This window comes from Myotis brandtii, unplaced genomic scaffold (genome assembly GCF_000412655.1).
Source record: "Myotis brandtii unplaced genomic scaffold, ASM41265v1 scaffold273, whole genome shotgun sequence".
In the NCBI taxonomy this organism is placed as follows: Eukaryota; Metazoa; Chordata; class Mammalia; order Chiroptera; family Vespertilionidae; genus Myotis; species Myotis brandtii.
In genome coordinates this window covers 1,142,254-1,158,262 of record NW_005360391.1, presented here as the reverse complement: position 1 = coordinate 1,158,262, position 16,009 = coordinate 1,142,254, and the positions used below count along the sequence as shown (strand labels likewise).

Here is a 16,009-nt window from a genome sequence, read left to right as displayed (position 1 = left end):
CACACCAGCTTCTTCCTGCCCCAGGGCCTTTGCTCCTGCTGCTCCTCCCGCCCAGACATCCTCCTCTCACCCAGGGCCGCCCTTCACCCAGGTCACTCCGTCACCCTGAGTCTCGTAATAACCGCCCGAGTCCCTGCAGGACTGCTCTGGGCCTGTTACGTGCTGTCCTGGGGCCTTTTACTTAGATCATGGCACTTGTTTAATGACGAGTTGAGTAATATCTGCTTCTCCACCAAACTACAGGCTCCTGGCGGGCAGGCGCTGGGCTTCCTCGTCCCCACACTCAGCGCCTGGCAGACCTGCTGAGGGCAGGACCCGGTCCCGCCTTGGGGAGCACGCGTGTGTTTTCCGGTCCCCAGCCGGCCACTTACCCCCTTTCTCTTCCAGCCAGCACAGGTGAGGCCCCACTCACGTCCCGCTCGGAGTCCAAATGTTCTCTCCCTGGAAGAGGCCCATGCTCCTGTCTGTCCATGAAGACCTGGTGCCCACCACGGCCTCCTTCAGGTGAGTCAGGGACCCCTCCACTCCCCGTTCCCCGGTGGGCGGGGGGTCCCCTGGGAACGCCCAGGACAGGGCAGCCCTCCTCTCCTGGACCACAGGGGAAGCAACAGGTGATGTTAAATCCAAAGGAGCCCCTCCCAGGGGCTGGGAGGCCAGGGCTCGCATCGCCCTGGGCCTGCGGGGCGGGGGCAGTGGGCGGCTCTGTGGGGGGAGGGGAGGGGTGTGCAGGAAGAGGACACATTTCTGGTGGTCATACGTAGCTATCCTGGGTGAACTTGGACATGAAGACGGTGAAACTGAAGACAATACCCAGGAGTCCCAAGGAGATGCGCCAGGTCGCCGTGGAGACGGGATGTGGCCAGCACCTGGCTGACATCTGGTGGAAGGCCAGGACCCGAGAGAGAGAGAGAGAGAGAGAGAGAGAGAGAGAGAGAGAGAAAGATGTGGGGGAATCTGTCCTGAGCAGAAGCAGGAAAAAAGAAGGGTCAGTCCTGAGGAGGGCAGTGCTGCCAAGACAAAGGGGAGAGGGGCCCAGCCTGGCCTCTGGGTCCTGTGGTGGGTGTGGCCTGCAAAGACGATGACAGAGGGCCATCTTGGCTGGGTCGTGGACCTCAGGCCTGTAGCTGATCCCACGGATGCACCCCCAGGCCACCTCCTGACCGCCCTGCGGCTTCCCCAAGCCCGCCCGGCCGGGGGCCACCCTGCTGGCTGAGGAGTGTCTGTGGAGCGTCCACAAGGAGCCTCTGGGGGGGCCCGTCTCTGTGAGCTGGGCCTGCAGACCCTCTCCCTGTGGGGCTGCTGAGGAAGCAGGTTCCTGTAGCTCAGTGGTTCTCAACCTGTGGGTCGCGACCCCTTTGGGGGTCGAATGACCCTTTCACAGGGGTCGCCTAAGACCATCGGAAAACACATATATAATCACATATTGTTTTTGTGATTAATCACTATGCTTTAATTATGTTCAATTTGTAACAATGATATTGGGGGTCACCACAACATGAGGAACTGTATTAAAGGGTCACGGCATTAGGAAGGTTGAGAACCACTGCCAGAGATGGGCCAAGGCTGGATGGACAGCGGGGCTGTCCGGGGAGCCTGCCTGTTTGCCCAGGGCAGGAATTTAAGGCCCTGGGCAACCCTTGTCCCTGCTCCCTGATGTTGGGGGCCTCAGCTGGAAGGCTCAACGGCCGGTGTTCCCAGGGTGAGCCACTGAGTCCAGGTTTAACTGGACAATCCATGGGTCCGCGCTGCCTGCCACTACTCGAGCCAATAAGCAGAGGCAGGGTTGAGTCCTATATGAGCGTTTATCCCAATCCTGCCGGCAGCATGGGAGCAGCAGGTCAGCCACAAACATCTGCTCTGCACCCCCATAAGCCAGCTGCTTATATTGGGCAGAAGGACAAAGATTCCAGGGGGAAGGAGGCAAAGGGTGTGCTAAGTGGGCAGTTTACAGGGAATGGGGGCTGGGGATTTGCAAAGGCCTGTGGGTATGCAAGGGCTGGAGGCTCTGGTTTCCATGATCATGGGCAGCTCCCTGAGTGGGGGGACGGGCTGCATGTCCAGGTGAGCTCCCAGGTCCCAGCTGGAATGCGCCTTCTTTCATCAGAACAAGACAATCTTCACAGAGCACGGTTGGTATTTCTGACAGTCACGGCTGGCCCCAGGGCTCTATCTCTGCCCGCATCGCGAGGAGGAAGTGCAGTGCACTTTAGGGTGGGTCTCTGGTGCCACGCACTGTCCCACCTCTGCCACCAGGGCTGGGAAGCCGGTCTGAGCCCTGGGCCTCACGGAGAGAGAAACTGCACCCCACCCCTTGGAGGAGGCGCACCAACACATTGTCGGACAGGACGTCTAAAAACCGCAGGGGGCGTCTCCCCAGAGCGCACGTCCCGCCCCATCACTTCCTCAGCGCCCGCCCGGGGCTGACTGCCCGTGTGCCCTTACGCAGCCCCCTCTCCTGCCTCTTCCCACCTCGAACTTCTTGTCCACCTTCCAGAACACGCCAGCGGCTCCCCGCTCTGGCCTCGGCCTGGCCTGGCCTCTCTCCTTCCTGTCTCCTCATCCCCCAACACCCAGCTTCAGAGTCACCTCCAACCTGCTCCCCTCCCCCAGTACTGTGTCCCGTGCCCCTCGCCCCGCCCCTGGGCACTCATCCAATACTGGGCCACAGGCAGGGCCCGGACACTGGTATCCCCTCTGGGCTCCTACAGCCGGGGCAGGGCTTGGCTCAGAGAACACTCCAGACTCATGGAAAGGGAGGGAGAGGGGAGTTGATGAGTCTTAATCACAGGTCTCCAGTCCCGCCCCCCTACTCCCTACCCCCCCTCCGCCAGAGCTGGCCAGTTGCTCCGGGAAGCAGAGGGGCTTTTCCTGGGAATCGCAGAGCCACCCAGCAAGCTCTTTCCCGGGATCTGTTGCTCAATGCCTCCCCCTGAGCCTGCCCAACAACCACCCGCCCAGGAAAAGCCCCCTCCTTCCGCCTTCCCTCCCCACCCCACGGGCAGTAGCACACACCTCCTTAGTCCTGCCCTCTGGGCTGTGTGCTCAGCTTTCCAACGGGTCCTCATGCCCACTCTTGCATTTGAATCTTGCAATAGCCGTGCCAGGCAAAGAACACAAACGAAGCAGGAAGGCCCAGCAATGGGCCCAGGCCCACACAGCCAGGGCTGGAACCATGTCTTTTTAAGCAAACCCGGGCGGGCCATTTGCTGAAGGTGGAGATGAATCGGCCGGCACCGCAGCCCTTCCAGAGAGCGAATGGCCCCGAGGCCTGGGTCTTACCCACCAGGGTGCAAAGGGAGCCCTGGGTTCCTGATGCAGTCAGTCATCGGTGCCGGAGCGGGCACCTGCCACGGGGTGCCAGAGTGTGACAGGGTCATTCTAACAGGTTCGCACGGATGGACAACTATTCCTGTTTGTTGAACACACGCAGTGCTTGGGGATCTTTGCGTATTGCCTTAGCTCCTCACCACAACCCTGAGCGGTAGACTGTCTCATGCCTCTTTCACAAGGTAGGTGGCTGAGGTCCAGAGAGGTTCATTCACTTACCCAAGGTCACACAGCGAGTGAATGAGCCAGGATTTGAACCCAGGAGGACCGTCTGGCCCCCAAACCCCTGCCCTCCCTCTCTGTTATGTAAGCTCCGGTCACTATCAGCGCTGATGGGGGGAACAACAATCCGATGTACTGTCTACCACAGCGGTTCTCAACCTGTGGGTCGCGACCCCCTTGGGGGTCGAACGACCCTTTCACAGGAGTCGCCTGAGACCATCGGAAAACACATATATAATTACATATTGTTTTTGTGATTAATCACTGTGCTTTAATTATGTTCAATTTGTAACAATGATTTGGGGGTCACCACAACATGAGGAGCTGTATTAAAGGGTCGCGGCATTAGGAAGGTTGAGAACCACTGGTCTACCAGGAGAAAGGGCTGGGCAGAGGGGCCGTGGTCTGGGAGCCAGCCTGGACTCTCCCTGTCTGGCATGATATCATGTTTCTGGTCAATAAATTAATGACCTGTGGCCAGACCACGCGAGGCTGAGCGGTGACCGGCCTCTGGGAAGGGCCCACGCGATACAGAAGGAATGAGCTCTGGATCCTCCCATCACAAATCTCCTCGGAGGCCTAGGTCCAGGCCTCGTGATGGCTGGTGCTGGGGATGGAAGCTGGCCCAGGAAACATCCCCTCAGAGTCGCGAGACGAGGAACAGGAGCCGTCCCTTCAGGCGGGAGAAGAGGTGCCCCCGAGGCCCGGGAGTCAGGTGCCTGAACGGGGTCTGAGCATGGCCAGCTGCAGAGAGGGCCCGCGTTCACCCCTGACTGGGCCTTCCGCCTTCCGCAAGCTGTTCGAGGACCGCCCCTCCTCCCGCATCCATTGTTCCTCCCTCCTCCTGTGACCTGGAGGTGTAACCGCCTCTCTTCTACTTTATTTCAGCGCTGACATGCTCAACATCACCTCGCAAGCCCTGCTGCCTGTCAACGGGACCCCCGCCCAGGGTGGCGGCTGCGAGCAGGCGGAGGTGTGGGGCTGGCTCAACAGCATCCAGGCGCCCTTCCTCTGGGTCCTGTTCGTGCTGGCGCTGCTCGAGAACATCTTCGTGCTCGGCGTCTTCGGCCTGCACAAGAGCAGGTGCACCGTGGCCGAGATCTACCTGAGCAACCTGGCCGTGGCCGACCTGATCCTGGCCTGCGGGCTGCCCTTCTGGGCCACCACCATCGCCAACAACTTCGACTGGCTCTTCGGGGAGGCCCTGTGCCGCATGGTGAACACCATGGCCTACATGAACCTGTACAGCAGCATCTGCTTCCTCATGCTGGTGAGCATCGACCGCTACCTGGCCCTGGTGAAGACCATGTCCGCCGGCCGGCTGCGCGGCGTGCGCTGGGCCAAACTCTACTGCCTGGTGATCTGGGGGTGCGCGCTGCTGCTGAGCTCCCCCATGCTGGCCTTCCGCACCATGAAGGACTACCGGGACGAGGGCTACAACGTCACGGCCTGCATCATCACCTACCCCTCGCGCACCTGGGAGGTGTTCACCAACATGCTCCTGAACTTGGTGGGCTTCCTCCTGCCACTGGGCGTCATCTCCTTCTGCACCGTGCAGATCATGCAGGTGCTCCGCAACAACGAGATGCAGAAGTTCAAGGAGATCCAGACGGAGCGGCGGGCCACGGTGCTGGTGCTGGCCGTGCTGCTGCTCTTCGTGGTCTGCTGGCTGCCCTTCCAGATCAGCACCTTCCTGGACACGCTGCTGCGCCTGGGCGTCCTCTCGGGCTGCTGGGACGAGCACGTGGTGGACGTCTTCACGCAGATCTCCACCTACGTGGCCTACAGCAACAGCTGCCTCAACCCGCTGGTGTACGCCATCGTGGGCAAGCGCTTCCGCAAGAAATCCCGGGAGGTGTACCAGCGCCTGTGCCACCGCGGGGGCTGCGCGGCCCAGCCCAGCCCGACGGAGAGCTCCATGGGCACGCTGCGGACCTCCATCTCCATGGAGCGGCAGATCCACAAACTGCCACGCTGGGTGGGGAGCAGCCAGTGAGCAGGGGCCGCCAGGGCCACCGCGCGTGGGTGAGGGTCACGGACAGTTGCTCCGGGGATGTGCCTGGCGAGGGTGGCAGCCACCTCTCGGTGACCCCGGCAGCGGGCCGGTGTCTGCAGACAACAGCAGCAGGGTTCCTGCCGGCCCTGCAGGGAGCGCAGCTGTGAGGATGGGTGACCCCGTCCACCGCAAGGCCTCCGTGAACACGACAGCATTACCGTCTTCCTTGCTCCACCCCTGAGCCCGTCTGCTCCTTCCCAGGAGTGGAGGGGCCTGGGGGCCAGGACAGGGGTGACTGAGCTTTCCTGCCCCCTTGGTGTCCCCCTGCCCCAGTGTGACAGCTTGGAGCTCTGGGAGCACCTGTGCCTGGCTGAGTTCTTGCCTGGGGTCTCTTCACCCACTCGGCTAGGACTTCGAAGGAGGATTTCTCCGGTTAGTGAAGGTGGACCTCGGAGAGTCCCTGGTGAGGCCCCGGGGACTCAGGATTCGGTCCCTCCCCTTGCCTGGGGACAAGGAGGCTGTGCCCAAGAAGAACCCAATTAGCGCTAACCCAGCGCCTGCTGTCTGTGCAGCCTTGAGCCCTGCGGGCCCCAGATGACAGAGGAAGCACAGCCTCTGTCTCAGAGGAGCTCGCAGGTTCCCTTGGGGACCATGAGCACTCGGCCGCCGCAGGCTGCTCTGCGACAGGGCCAGGCAGAGCCCGTGTGCAGCACATAGCAGACGGGAGGAGTCTGGCGCCCCAGCGCCCCGACCACCCCACCCATCACACATCCTCTTGTCCCTGCCTCTGTTTCCCCCTCTGTGACACCAGGTGGTGAGGATTCCAGGAGGGGACCAGCACAGAAGGACTTTGGAAAACAATGGTGCTACGTAAACGTGAGGTGTCCTTACGCACAGAGAGCGGGGTCTGGGAAGGCCGGAACCCGGAGTGTCAGGAGGATCTGACCCATAAATCCTGCCCGTCCAGTTGCAGACTTTACAACAAGAAGGAGGGCCAGAAAGATTCCTCCCCCTCCCAGCCTTGCCCCCTGCCGGCCACCGCCCTCTGCCCAGGAAACATACGCACTTGTAGCTGGAAAAAGGGAATGGAGTGAGAAGGAGCGACCGTTCAGTGTTAGCGTGCAGCTAAGCCACGCACGTACTGCCAGTGGAAGGGAAGGAGGCCGTGCTTGGCCATGTGCAGCCCCCATGCGCCCGTGGGTGGGTGGTGGTCGAAGGGGCTCCTGTGAGCAGAGCCGCGTCACAGTCCCGGGCCCCTAACGGACAGTTAGACCACGTGTGGTCCGAGCAGCAGTCATTCTACGGGAGGGAGCCGCCCTGAGGGTCGTGTTGCTACCTCGCTAAAGAACCTCTGTCCCCACTAAAGAACCTCTGTCCCCACTAAAGAACCTCTGTCCCGGGAAAGCCCCCGAGAGCTGTTGGCTTGTAAAGAGGCGCATTTCACATACGAGGAGAGAGGGGTGGACAGTGTGAACGTGTCTGTTCTGTGCCGTAATAAATGGAGGAGTGTTTGCAGACTTCTTTCTTTCTTTGGTTACAGCTCCCGAGCCCTGAGCTTCCTCAGGGGCCCCCGCGGTCGGAAGGAAGCCGTGGGGTTTCCCTCTATTCCCGCCGAACCTACTTTAGGGCGTCTGTCCTGTCGATCAGCTTTTGAGGTTGCGTATCCTTATAAGTAAAAGAATTTTAGTTACTTATACCCAATACGTACACTTATGAACACATATTACAATGTACATCCTGAAATACACTCAAGTAGAAAGCTAAGGAACTCTAACGGGATTGGGATATTTGCCCCATCCTGCATTCCTACGCTGGTGACTCATTACCAAGCTTCCACCAGGTGCCTGTGGGGCCTGCAAGACCCCAGAATCACAGAGATGCAGTGACTCCAGCGTTCATGCATGTAACACATATTATATAAATTTTTGTATGTATTGTATTATATATTTATAATATACTAGAGGCCTGGTGCATGAATTTGTGCACAGGTGGGGTCCCTCAGCTTTGCTGACGATCGGGGCCGATTGGGGCCAGTCAGCCGGGGGAGGGACTGTGAGAGGTTGGCTGGCCGTGGGAGGTTGGCTGTGGGAGTGCACTGACCACCAGGGGGCAGCTTCTGCATTGAGCATCTGCCCCCTGGTGGTCAGTGCGCATCATAGCTACCGGCCGATCATAACATTCACTTAGGGTTTTATATATATAGTTGCCTTTCATTTGATCTCCCTGTCACATCAGGAGTGTCCTCTACATTGTCCAGATTAAACAGTTGCCTAGCCACTACTTGCATACTCCCAGTGATGGGGAACTCATTATCTATTCCATTTGGGGACCTCTTCATATTCATGTATTCATTCATTCACTCATTCATTAAGTGAAACCTGCATTCTGTGTCTACAGAAACAGCACTGCCCTATCTACACATCCATCCCTCTACCCATGCCAGAACCCTGGGCTCTTCGGGGCAGGCCCCTCTCCTTCATCCCTTTCACCTAGTAGATCTCAGATTCCACCTGTTGGCCGAGACATCATCTTTTTCTATGTCTAGTCATCATCTCTATGTGTCTCCCCACCTCCAATGTTAGCCACCCCCATCTCCCAATTCTCAGTCTCTCCTCCTCAGCCAATAACATCCTTGAAGAATGCAAATATTACGGAAGAGCGGCTTTCACTGTAAAAAGGCCGTGTTCAGGAGCTAAGGCTTTAGGACCAGGCAGACCTGGATTCCAGTTCTGGTCTGGCTCTGGCTCTGATTTGCTGTGTGGTCTTGGGTATCTCACTCGTCCTTTCTGAGTCTACATTACATCTGTAAAATAGGGATGGTAATAATGGCATCTGCCTCAAAGAACTGCTAACAGAATCAGTGTATGAAAGTGTTTGGCACCCTGCCTGGTACAGAGTTGGCACTCAACATGTGTGAGCTGTCATGATGGTGATGATGATGGTGATGATGGTGATGGTGATATTGATGTGACAGTGATAGTGATGATGGTGATGGTGACAGTGGTGATGATGGTGATGGTAATTATGGTGATGGTGATAGCGGTCGTGATGGTGATGGTGATATTGATGATGGTGATGGTGATATTGATGATGATGGTGATCTTGATGATGGTGATGGTGATAGTGGTGATAATGGTGATGTGATGATGAAGATGATGAAGATGATGGTGAGGGTGGCAATGGCACCCTCTAACAGGAAACCCTTCCGTATGCTCCACTTCTCTTGAGATAGAGTTCCACAGCCATAACGTGGTTTGCAAGAGCTGCCATGAGCTGAGCCCTGCCTGTGTCTTTCCCTCTCTCTGCTTCCTGGCTCATGCTCTACCCTCCAGCCACATTCGACACAAATGCCTGGACAGAGTCCGACAGAGATTCCAATCCGCTCCCGGTGCCCCCACTTCCCACCAGCTGCACCCTCAGCATCAGCCTTGGGCTTGGAGAAAGTTGCCCACAAGGGCCCCAGGGAGCCCATTTGTCAAGGGACTTTGTTCCCAGCCACAAGCCTTTCTCGAGGGAGACTGCAGCCCAGAGGGAGCTGCGCCAGGGGGTCTGAGCAGGTGGGAATGGGCAGGGAGGGCCTCCCTCTCGCCTCCCCCGCCCCAGCCCGGCAACATTGACGGCCCGCGACTCTGGCCCCTCCTTGGCCCCAGCACGCTGGTGCGATGGGAGAAGCCCAGGTGGGCCTCTGGTGGACTCAGAACCGAAAATGGGCCCAGCTCCCGGGTCTGCCCCGCTGGAGCCAGTGAGGCCTGGGCAGAGGTGCAGACTGAACACAGGTGACCCGACGGGAACTAGCGAGCGACGGTGGCTACCGACCAATCACGAAGCCCCTTGGCGCAGTCTCTGGGATTCGAGAGGTGACGTCTGTATGCGTCACCCCAGCAGTGTGCTTCCCTATCTCCTGTTACTCAATCCCTGAGCACAGCTCTGGCCTCGTGCCTCCCACGGGAGGATGTGGGGGTCAGGGGTGAGCGAGGAAGTCGTGGTTTAGCAAGAGCCATGATTGAGCGGTTAATGGTTTGTTTGTGGGTTTTGGCTGCGGTGAAAGGGGCCCCATCAGAATGTCTCACCCTCAGCTGAGCTCTTTCAGTCTTGACCCCCACAATCTCTCAGGCCCAGCGAGGGTGCCTGGGACCCGCCTGCTCTCAGAGGTTGTGCCTGACCGGAGGGGTGCGAACCTCTGAGAAAGCGCTCCAGGTGCCTCTCGGCTGCTTGCACCCCGACAGGCGGACTTGGCATCCCCTGGGCCTGGTGAGCGTGAGCGCTTGCTTCCCCCGGAGCCACCTCCCGGGGGCCGCGGCACCCCCAGCTGAGATATTTTAAAGCCGCTTCATGGCGCTACGAGTCATAAGCGGGGGAGTTGGCCGGCGGCGTTGAGGATTCACAGGGCTGTCTCGCTCCAGGACACATCCGTCTCCTCAGGCGAGACCCCACAGCCTTCCGCAGCCACTCCATTCCCCCCTCCCCACCGCCTCCTCTGTCTCCAGCTTCGCCTGTTCTGGGCGGTTCACGAAGCTGGAATCACTCCCTTTCTGTGTCTGGCTTCTTCCCTCCGGTGTACACCGAGAGGCAATGTTCAACGGCAGGGGAAGAGCCCTGGAGGCCAGGCCTTGCGTCCTTCCCAGGCCATGTACTCACCGCGTGACCTTGGCCAGCCACATGACTCACTTCCGCCACCCCTGGCCTTTGGCCTCAGTTTCCTCATCTGTAAAATGGGCAGATAATACACTACATATGCCTATCTCACCCCGAGCAGATGGCTCTGGAGAGGGGGTTCTGTGAAACTCTCAAGGCAACACCAACATGACCGGCTGCCCTGGGCTGGGGCCAGGTGCCGGCTCTCACCCCAGCTCCGCTGGTCCTGGCTGTGGGGATTGGCATGAGGCCAGTTACCTTCTCTCAGCTCCTGGTGTCTTGCCTGTACAATGAGGATCCAGGTGTCACGAAGAGAAAGTGAGATAGAGTGTTCTCACGGGTTGAATTCTGCTCCCTCCCTCCCCCCACCCTAGCACCCCCCACTTCAGGATGGGCCCTTATTTGGGAACAAGGTCTTGGCAGAAGTAATTAAGCTGAGCTGCGGCCACACTGGATTAAGGTGGACCCCACATCCAATGACTGGGGTCCTTAGTAGAAGAGGGGAGGCACACAGAGACACGGGGGAGAGATTGGAGGGATGCTTCTCTGAGCCAAGGGACAGCAAGGGCTGCTGGAGTCCCGGAAGCTGGAGGAGAGGCAGGGAACGGAGCCGCCCTCAGAGCCGCCAGGAGGGGCCGCCCTGCCCACCTTGACTGTGGACTTTGGCCTCTGGGCTCGGAGAGTGAGTGCCTGTGGTTTCAAGCCTCCCCACGTGGCCCTTTGAGACCATGGGGTGTGTTACTAGTCTCGGGTGCAGGGCCCCCCCCTGGTTACCTTTCCCCCCAGTGGAGAGGGGCCCAGTGCTCCCTCAGGTCCCCGACGCCAGAGCTGCCAGCGGGCCGACGACTTCCTGGGAAGGAGGGAAGGGCGTCCGACAGAGCTAAGGAGGATTGTTTCAGGAGAGTGGAGAGGGGCCCAGTGCTCCCTCAGGTCCCCGACGGCCAGAGCTGCCAGCGGGCTGACGACTTCCTGGGAAAGAGGGAAGGGCGTCCGACAGAGCTGCGGAGGATTGTTTCAGGAAGAGCCACCACGGCCTCTCCGAGGTCACCTGGCCCATCAGGGGCCGCCGGGCTCTGGGAGGCTGCACCACAGGCCGGGGGCTTACCTGCCCATCTCCCGACTCTGGGCCGGGCTGCCCTTCTCTCTTCCTCCCCAGGCCGGCGAGCCAGGCTGATTCAGGGAGACTCAGAGGGCTTCCGAGGAGGCCACAGGCCCAGCTCCTGGCTTCCGACAGCAGCCACAGCCCACCTCGGGAGGTTGTTTCTAGACGGCCCGGCGAGCCGGCTCCCTCCACGTGAGTCACCGCGCGGCCCACTCAGGGGCCAGCAATGCGCCTGCTTCCTCTCTCCAGGCCTGGCCACAGCAGAGGGCGGCGTCACCCCTCCCACTGACCCCACCGCTGTCTTGTGGGGTCCAGTGCTGGCTGCTGGCCGGCCCAGCCACAGCTCCCAGATCTCCTGTGACCCCCACTCTGAGAAGGTTAGGAAACTAGGGATCCACGAGGTGGAAGGTAACGCTCTGATGGATTTAAACCCTGGCGAGGTGGCTCTGTGGCCTAGACCTGCCCACTGTGACGTCCAGACCAGACCAGCCAGCAGATTCCTGCTTTGGAATCTCCAAGAAACGGTGGACATCATCATGAGCGCGTTCAGCTCCCGGGGCCCAGCCCTGCGCTTGTGGCCGCGCTCCCGATCCCGGGCACCAATGTGACTTACGCTCAAGAGAAGGCGCAGCAGCTCCATCCGTGAGCTGCTGTTTCCAAGGAAAACTAACTTCAGTCCTTCCCTCCGTTTTTGCTGTACGCACGGGCCAACGAGGCCTCTGAACAAATTAATGAGAGGTTTTCCACGGGGCCGCGTGCGCCAGATTGCACAGAGAGAGGCCATCAAACTGGGAAAGGCTACCTCGTCACACACAGGCTCCTGCTGCCCTGGGAACCTCTGCGTGCCCTGATGGTGACAGTCCACACACGGACTTATCTCCACAGCAGCTCACAGCAGGCAGGGCCAGTGCCCAGGTGAGGAAGCCGAGGGCACACTGAGGTCAGAGGACTCCCAGGACTGCCTCTCTCTGAGGGCTATATATATATTCGTGCACCGGTGGGGTCTCTCTGCCTGGCTGGCGATCTGGGCTGAGCAGGGCAATCTCGCCCAGTCCCAATTGGGGTCCACTGGGGCCGGTGACTGGGGAGGGACCATGGGAGGGCTCCAGGGCATGTCTGGCCCCGTCTTCCCCAGTCCTGATCTGCTGGACCCCAGCAGCAAGCTAACCAACTGGTCAGAGCATCTGCCCCCTGGTGGTCTGTGCACGTCATAGCGACTAGTCAACTAGTCTACTGTCTGCCCCCTGGTGGTCAGTGCACATCATAGCGAGCGGTTGAGCGACCTTAGCATATCATTAGCATATTACGCTTTGATTGGTTGAATGGAAGATACTTAGCATATTAGGCTTTTATTGTATAGGGTATATATAGTTGATTTCAGAGAGGAAGGGAGAGGGAGAGGGATAGAAACATCAGTGATGATAGAGAATCATTGATTGGCTGCCTCCTGCACGCTCCCCATTGGGGATCAAGTCCACAACCCGGGCACGTGCCCTGACCAGGAATTGAACTGTGACCTCCTGGATCATAGGGAGACGCTCAGCCCCTGAGCCACACTGTCAGGCTCTCCGGTATCTGACAGACGGGCCGGCTCCCTCTCTCCACACCTGCCTCTCAAGAAGGCCTGGCTTGCGGCTGGAACTGACCCACCTGCCCCGGCCCCCAGCTCTGTTAGCTCATCACTTTCCTAAGAGGAGGGTCTGGTGAGGCCACTGCCCGGCGAGAAAGCCTTCAGCTTCCAAAGCATGGCCCCCGGGGGGACAGAGACTAAAACCCTCCTGGTCCTTAGAAGCCCGGGCCCAGCTGAGAAGGGCACCCAGAGCCCGTCTTGCAGTGAACGGCCGTGATGCCACCGGGCAGTGCCCGCAGCCGCCTGCTTCCCCAGGTCACACTCGGGTCGCCACTGTCCCCTGCAGATGGCAGGTGTTGGGCTCAGTGAAAGCTTCCTTAGGATTTTATGTTTATCCCCTCGCGTGTTGGCGCCTCACTCTCGCCCAGCCTTGCCCGCCCCTCCGTGCCTGCTCTTCCACGGTGACCTTTGCACACTCGGCTGCAAATGTGTGTTGGCTCCCCTGCCTGGGCACCAGAGCGTGCGCAGCCCCGGGCGACTCCGAGCCTTCCTCCCTGCCCCCCCTGGTGCCCAGCCCTCCCCTGGCCCACGCAGGTGCTCCCTCCATGTTCGCAGAATAGAGGGATGCCAGGGACCTGAGCTCCGAGGAGCAGAGGGGCACGGCATGCGGGACGGGCGTGGGGGGTGGGCATTCGGCGGGGACACGAGCGGGCAGGTTGTTTCTAGCCAACGCTCTCAGGAGGGCGGGTGCTGACGCCTTGGGAGCCAGGGAGCCACCCTCTTGGCCGGAGCAGAGGACACAGGTGGAGAGTGGCTCTGGGGGTCACAGCAGGGCCGTGGAGGAGTCTGGGAATTTGCCATTGTCCTGTGAAGTGGCAAAATCCAGGGGCTTCCGGAATATTAATCCAGCACAAGGACAGACTGAGGGGAAGTCACAAAGCAAGGATGGGGCCCTGGCCGGTTTGGCTCAGTGGATAGAGCATCGGCCTATGGATCGAAGGGTCCTGGGTTCAATTCCGGTCAAGGGCACGTACCTTGGTTGCAGGCTCCTCCTCCACCCCGGCCCTGGTTGGGCCTCGTGCAGGAGGCAAACAATCGATGTGTTTCTCTCACACCGATGTTTCTCTCCGTCATTCGTCTTTCCCTCTCTCTTTCACTCTCTCTGAAAATCAGTGGAAAAATATCCTCAGGTAAAGATAAAGAAAGCGGGGAGAGGGGGCTGGAGCTCTGTGCAGACCCACTTGTATGTGAGTGTCTAGGCCAGTGATGGCGAACCTTTTGAGCTCGGCGTGTCAGCATTTTGAAAAACCCTAACTTAACTCTGGTGCCTTGTCACATATAGAAATTTTTTGATATTTGCAACCATAGTAAAACAAAGACTTATATTTTTGATATTTATTTTATATATTTAAATGCCATTTAACAAAGAAAAATCAACCAAAAAAATGAGTTTGTGTGTCACCTCTGACACGCGTGTCATAGGTTTGCCATCACTGGTCTAGAACATGAGAGGAAGGAAGGCCGGGCAGGTGAACGGGCCCCAGCTGGGCCGAAAGGAGAACGCAGCCTTAATCCTGCAGAGAAATGGCCCGCTGGACCCTGCATGTCACCATGGGGACTGTGACCCGTGTGTCCCCAAGTTCTTCAAACTCCAGCTCAGCTTCCCTTGAACATACATCGAGCACAGTCTGAGGCAGGCACAGTCCGAGCAGCCGTGCCAGGGGAGACCCAGGCTGCGCGAGCCCCACGCCTTCGAACTAAGAACAATCCCAGGGCAGCTGGCCTGCCCCACCCAGCTGGCCGGGCGCCCTCCTTTCTGGACAGCACCCCTGGGTCCCCCCAGGCCCCTTCCTGCCTCATGGCCGTCTCTGAGCTGATGTGTCTCCTCACAGGCTTTCCCCCCAGTCCCCAGCGCCCAGGGGACTTCTGTCACTGTTGTCCCTCACGGACAGGGGGCTGTGGTCCCTCAGCCCTCAGAATGCAGGTTCCAGCTCCCACTCCTGCCCCCAACAAGGTCTGCTTCCTATTTCCCATCCCCGTGAGCAACAGTGGGAGCATCCATGTCCTTACTCATCGGCGTTACTTTCCATTCCTCCCACGGGTGGGGCCCCCCCGGCCTTGGCAAGGCTGCCACACAGTCATTTCCCCAAGACCGGCTTACTCAGCTGCACCACTGGCCAGGGGCACGCGGGCACCGACAGCCCCGCCCACACGCCTGCCTCGCTCACAGGCTGGCCTCCCGGGGAGCAAAGCCCAGCCCAGCCCTGCACCCCAGCCCTCCTGGCAGCCACCCCTTCCAGCAGCAGCCGGTCTCCTGGTCTCTGAGGGGGAGTGCGTGCCTGGGAGGAGACACTGCCTGAGAGCAGCACCTCCCCATCCCGTCCAGTGTAAACTCACATCGAAGGCGGAAAAGCCAACCGCCGTCTGCAGGAGGCAGGGGGCTGGCTGGCAGGACCCCAGCCTGCAGTGCTGACTAGAAAATCCCGGGGTTCAGGAACTTTCTCTGCTTAAAATCAGCCCCAAAAGGACGGCTGGCACTCGCCGAAGATCTGTGTGACCACAGAAGTCCCAGGTCGCTCCTGATTCTGCAGATAGGTCCCAGTTTCCTTCCTAAATCAATCACATGTGCTGCGGATCCTTGAAGTTCCGCGCCCCCCCCCCCATGTCCAGAAACAGGAGAAAATGGCTAGAAAATCCAAAAGTATAATCTGCCCCCAGGGGGGTGTCAGAAAAGGGAAACCCCACGAGAAGGCCAGATTCTGGGACAAAGGGGACCTTTTCTGCTCCAGGCATGTTGGGTTCACAGTGACACCAACAGTGCAAATCGAGGGTCCGGGAGACAGGACCAGGTGTTGGGGTGGCGGGGCGGGGACCTGAGATTTGGGGGCATCACCTCTCTGGAAGCTCTGGGTGGGTGCCTTCTGCATGAGGGAGGAAGCTTGAAATGTCTTACTCTTTGTTTTTTTCAAAGTGAGCTTATCTATACTAATAAAAGGGTAATATCCTAATTAGACCAGCTCGACCGGACATCTTCCTGACGTCCAACTTCCTTCCAGACAAAGCCATGGTGGTGGGGGCTGAAGCAGATGCAGTTAGGGGCAATCAGGCTGGCAGGGGAGGGCAGTTGGGGGTGAGATCAGGCCAGCAGGGGGGTAGG

At 59.2% G+C, this 16,009-nt stretch overlaps 2 protein-coding genes across 7 annotated transcripts in view; both read left to right on the top strand.

Moving 5' to 3' along the window:
• The window catches only part of BDKRB2 (bradykinin receptor B2), a 26,873-nt gene extending 19,813 nt beyond the window's left edge, over positions 1-7,060 (top strand). For 4 of the 5 annotated variants that reach the window (XM_005868542.2, XM_014541484.1, XM_014541485.1 and 1 more), the window contains exons 2-3: positions 388-504; positions 4,438-7,060. In XM_005868542.2, the coding sequence (XP_005868604.1) occupies positions 431-504; positions 4,438-5,545 (1,182 nt within the window). In that variant the 5' untranslated portion in view covers positions 388-430 and the 3' untranslated portion in view covers positions 5,546-7,060. Of the gene's footprint in view, positions 1-387; positions 505-3,385; positions 3,510-4,437 lie in introns of those variants that run through there. The other variant, XM_005868544.2, reaches the window with a different exon arrangement.
• BDKRB1 (bradykinin receptor B1) overlaps positions 429-16,009 on the top strand; it is a 27,234-nt gene continuing 11,653 nt past the window's right edge. Inside the window, exon 1 of one of the 2 annotated variants that reach the window (XM_005868545.2) lies at positions 429-504. The gene's annotated coding sequence lies outside the window, so the exon portion shown is untranslated. Of the gene's footprint in view, positions 505-12,181; positions 12,198-16,009 lie in introns of those variants that run through there. The other variant, XM_014541486.1, reaches the window with a different exon arrangement.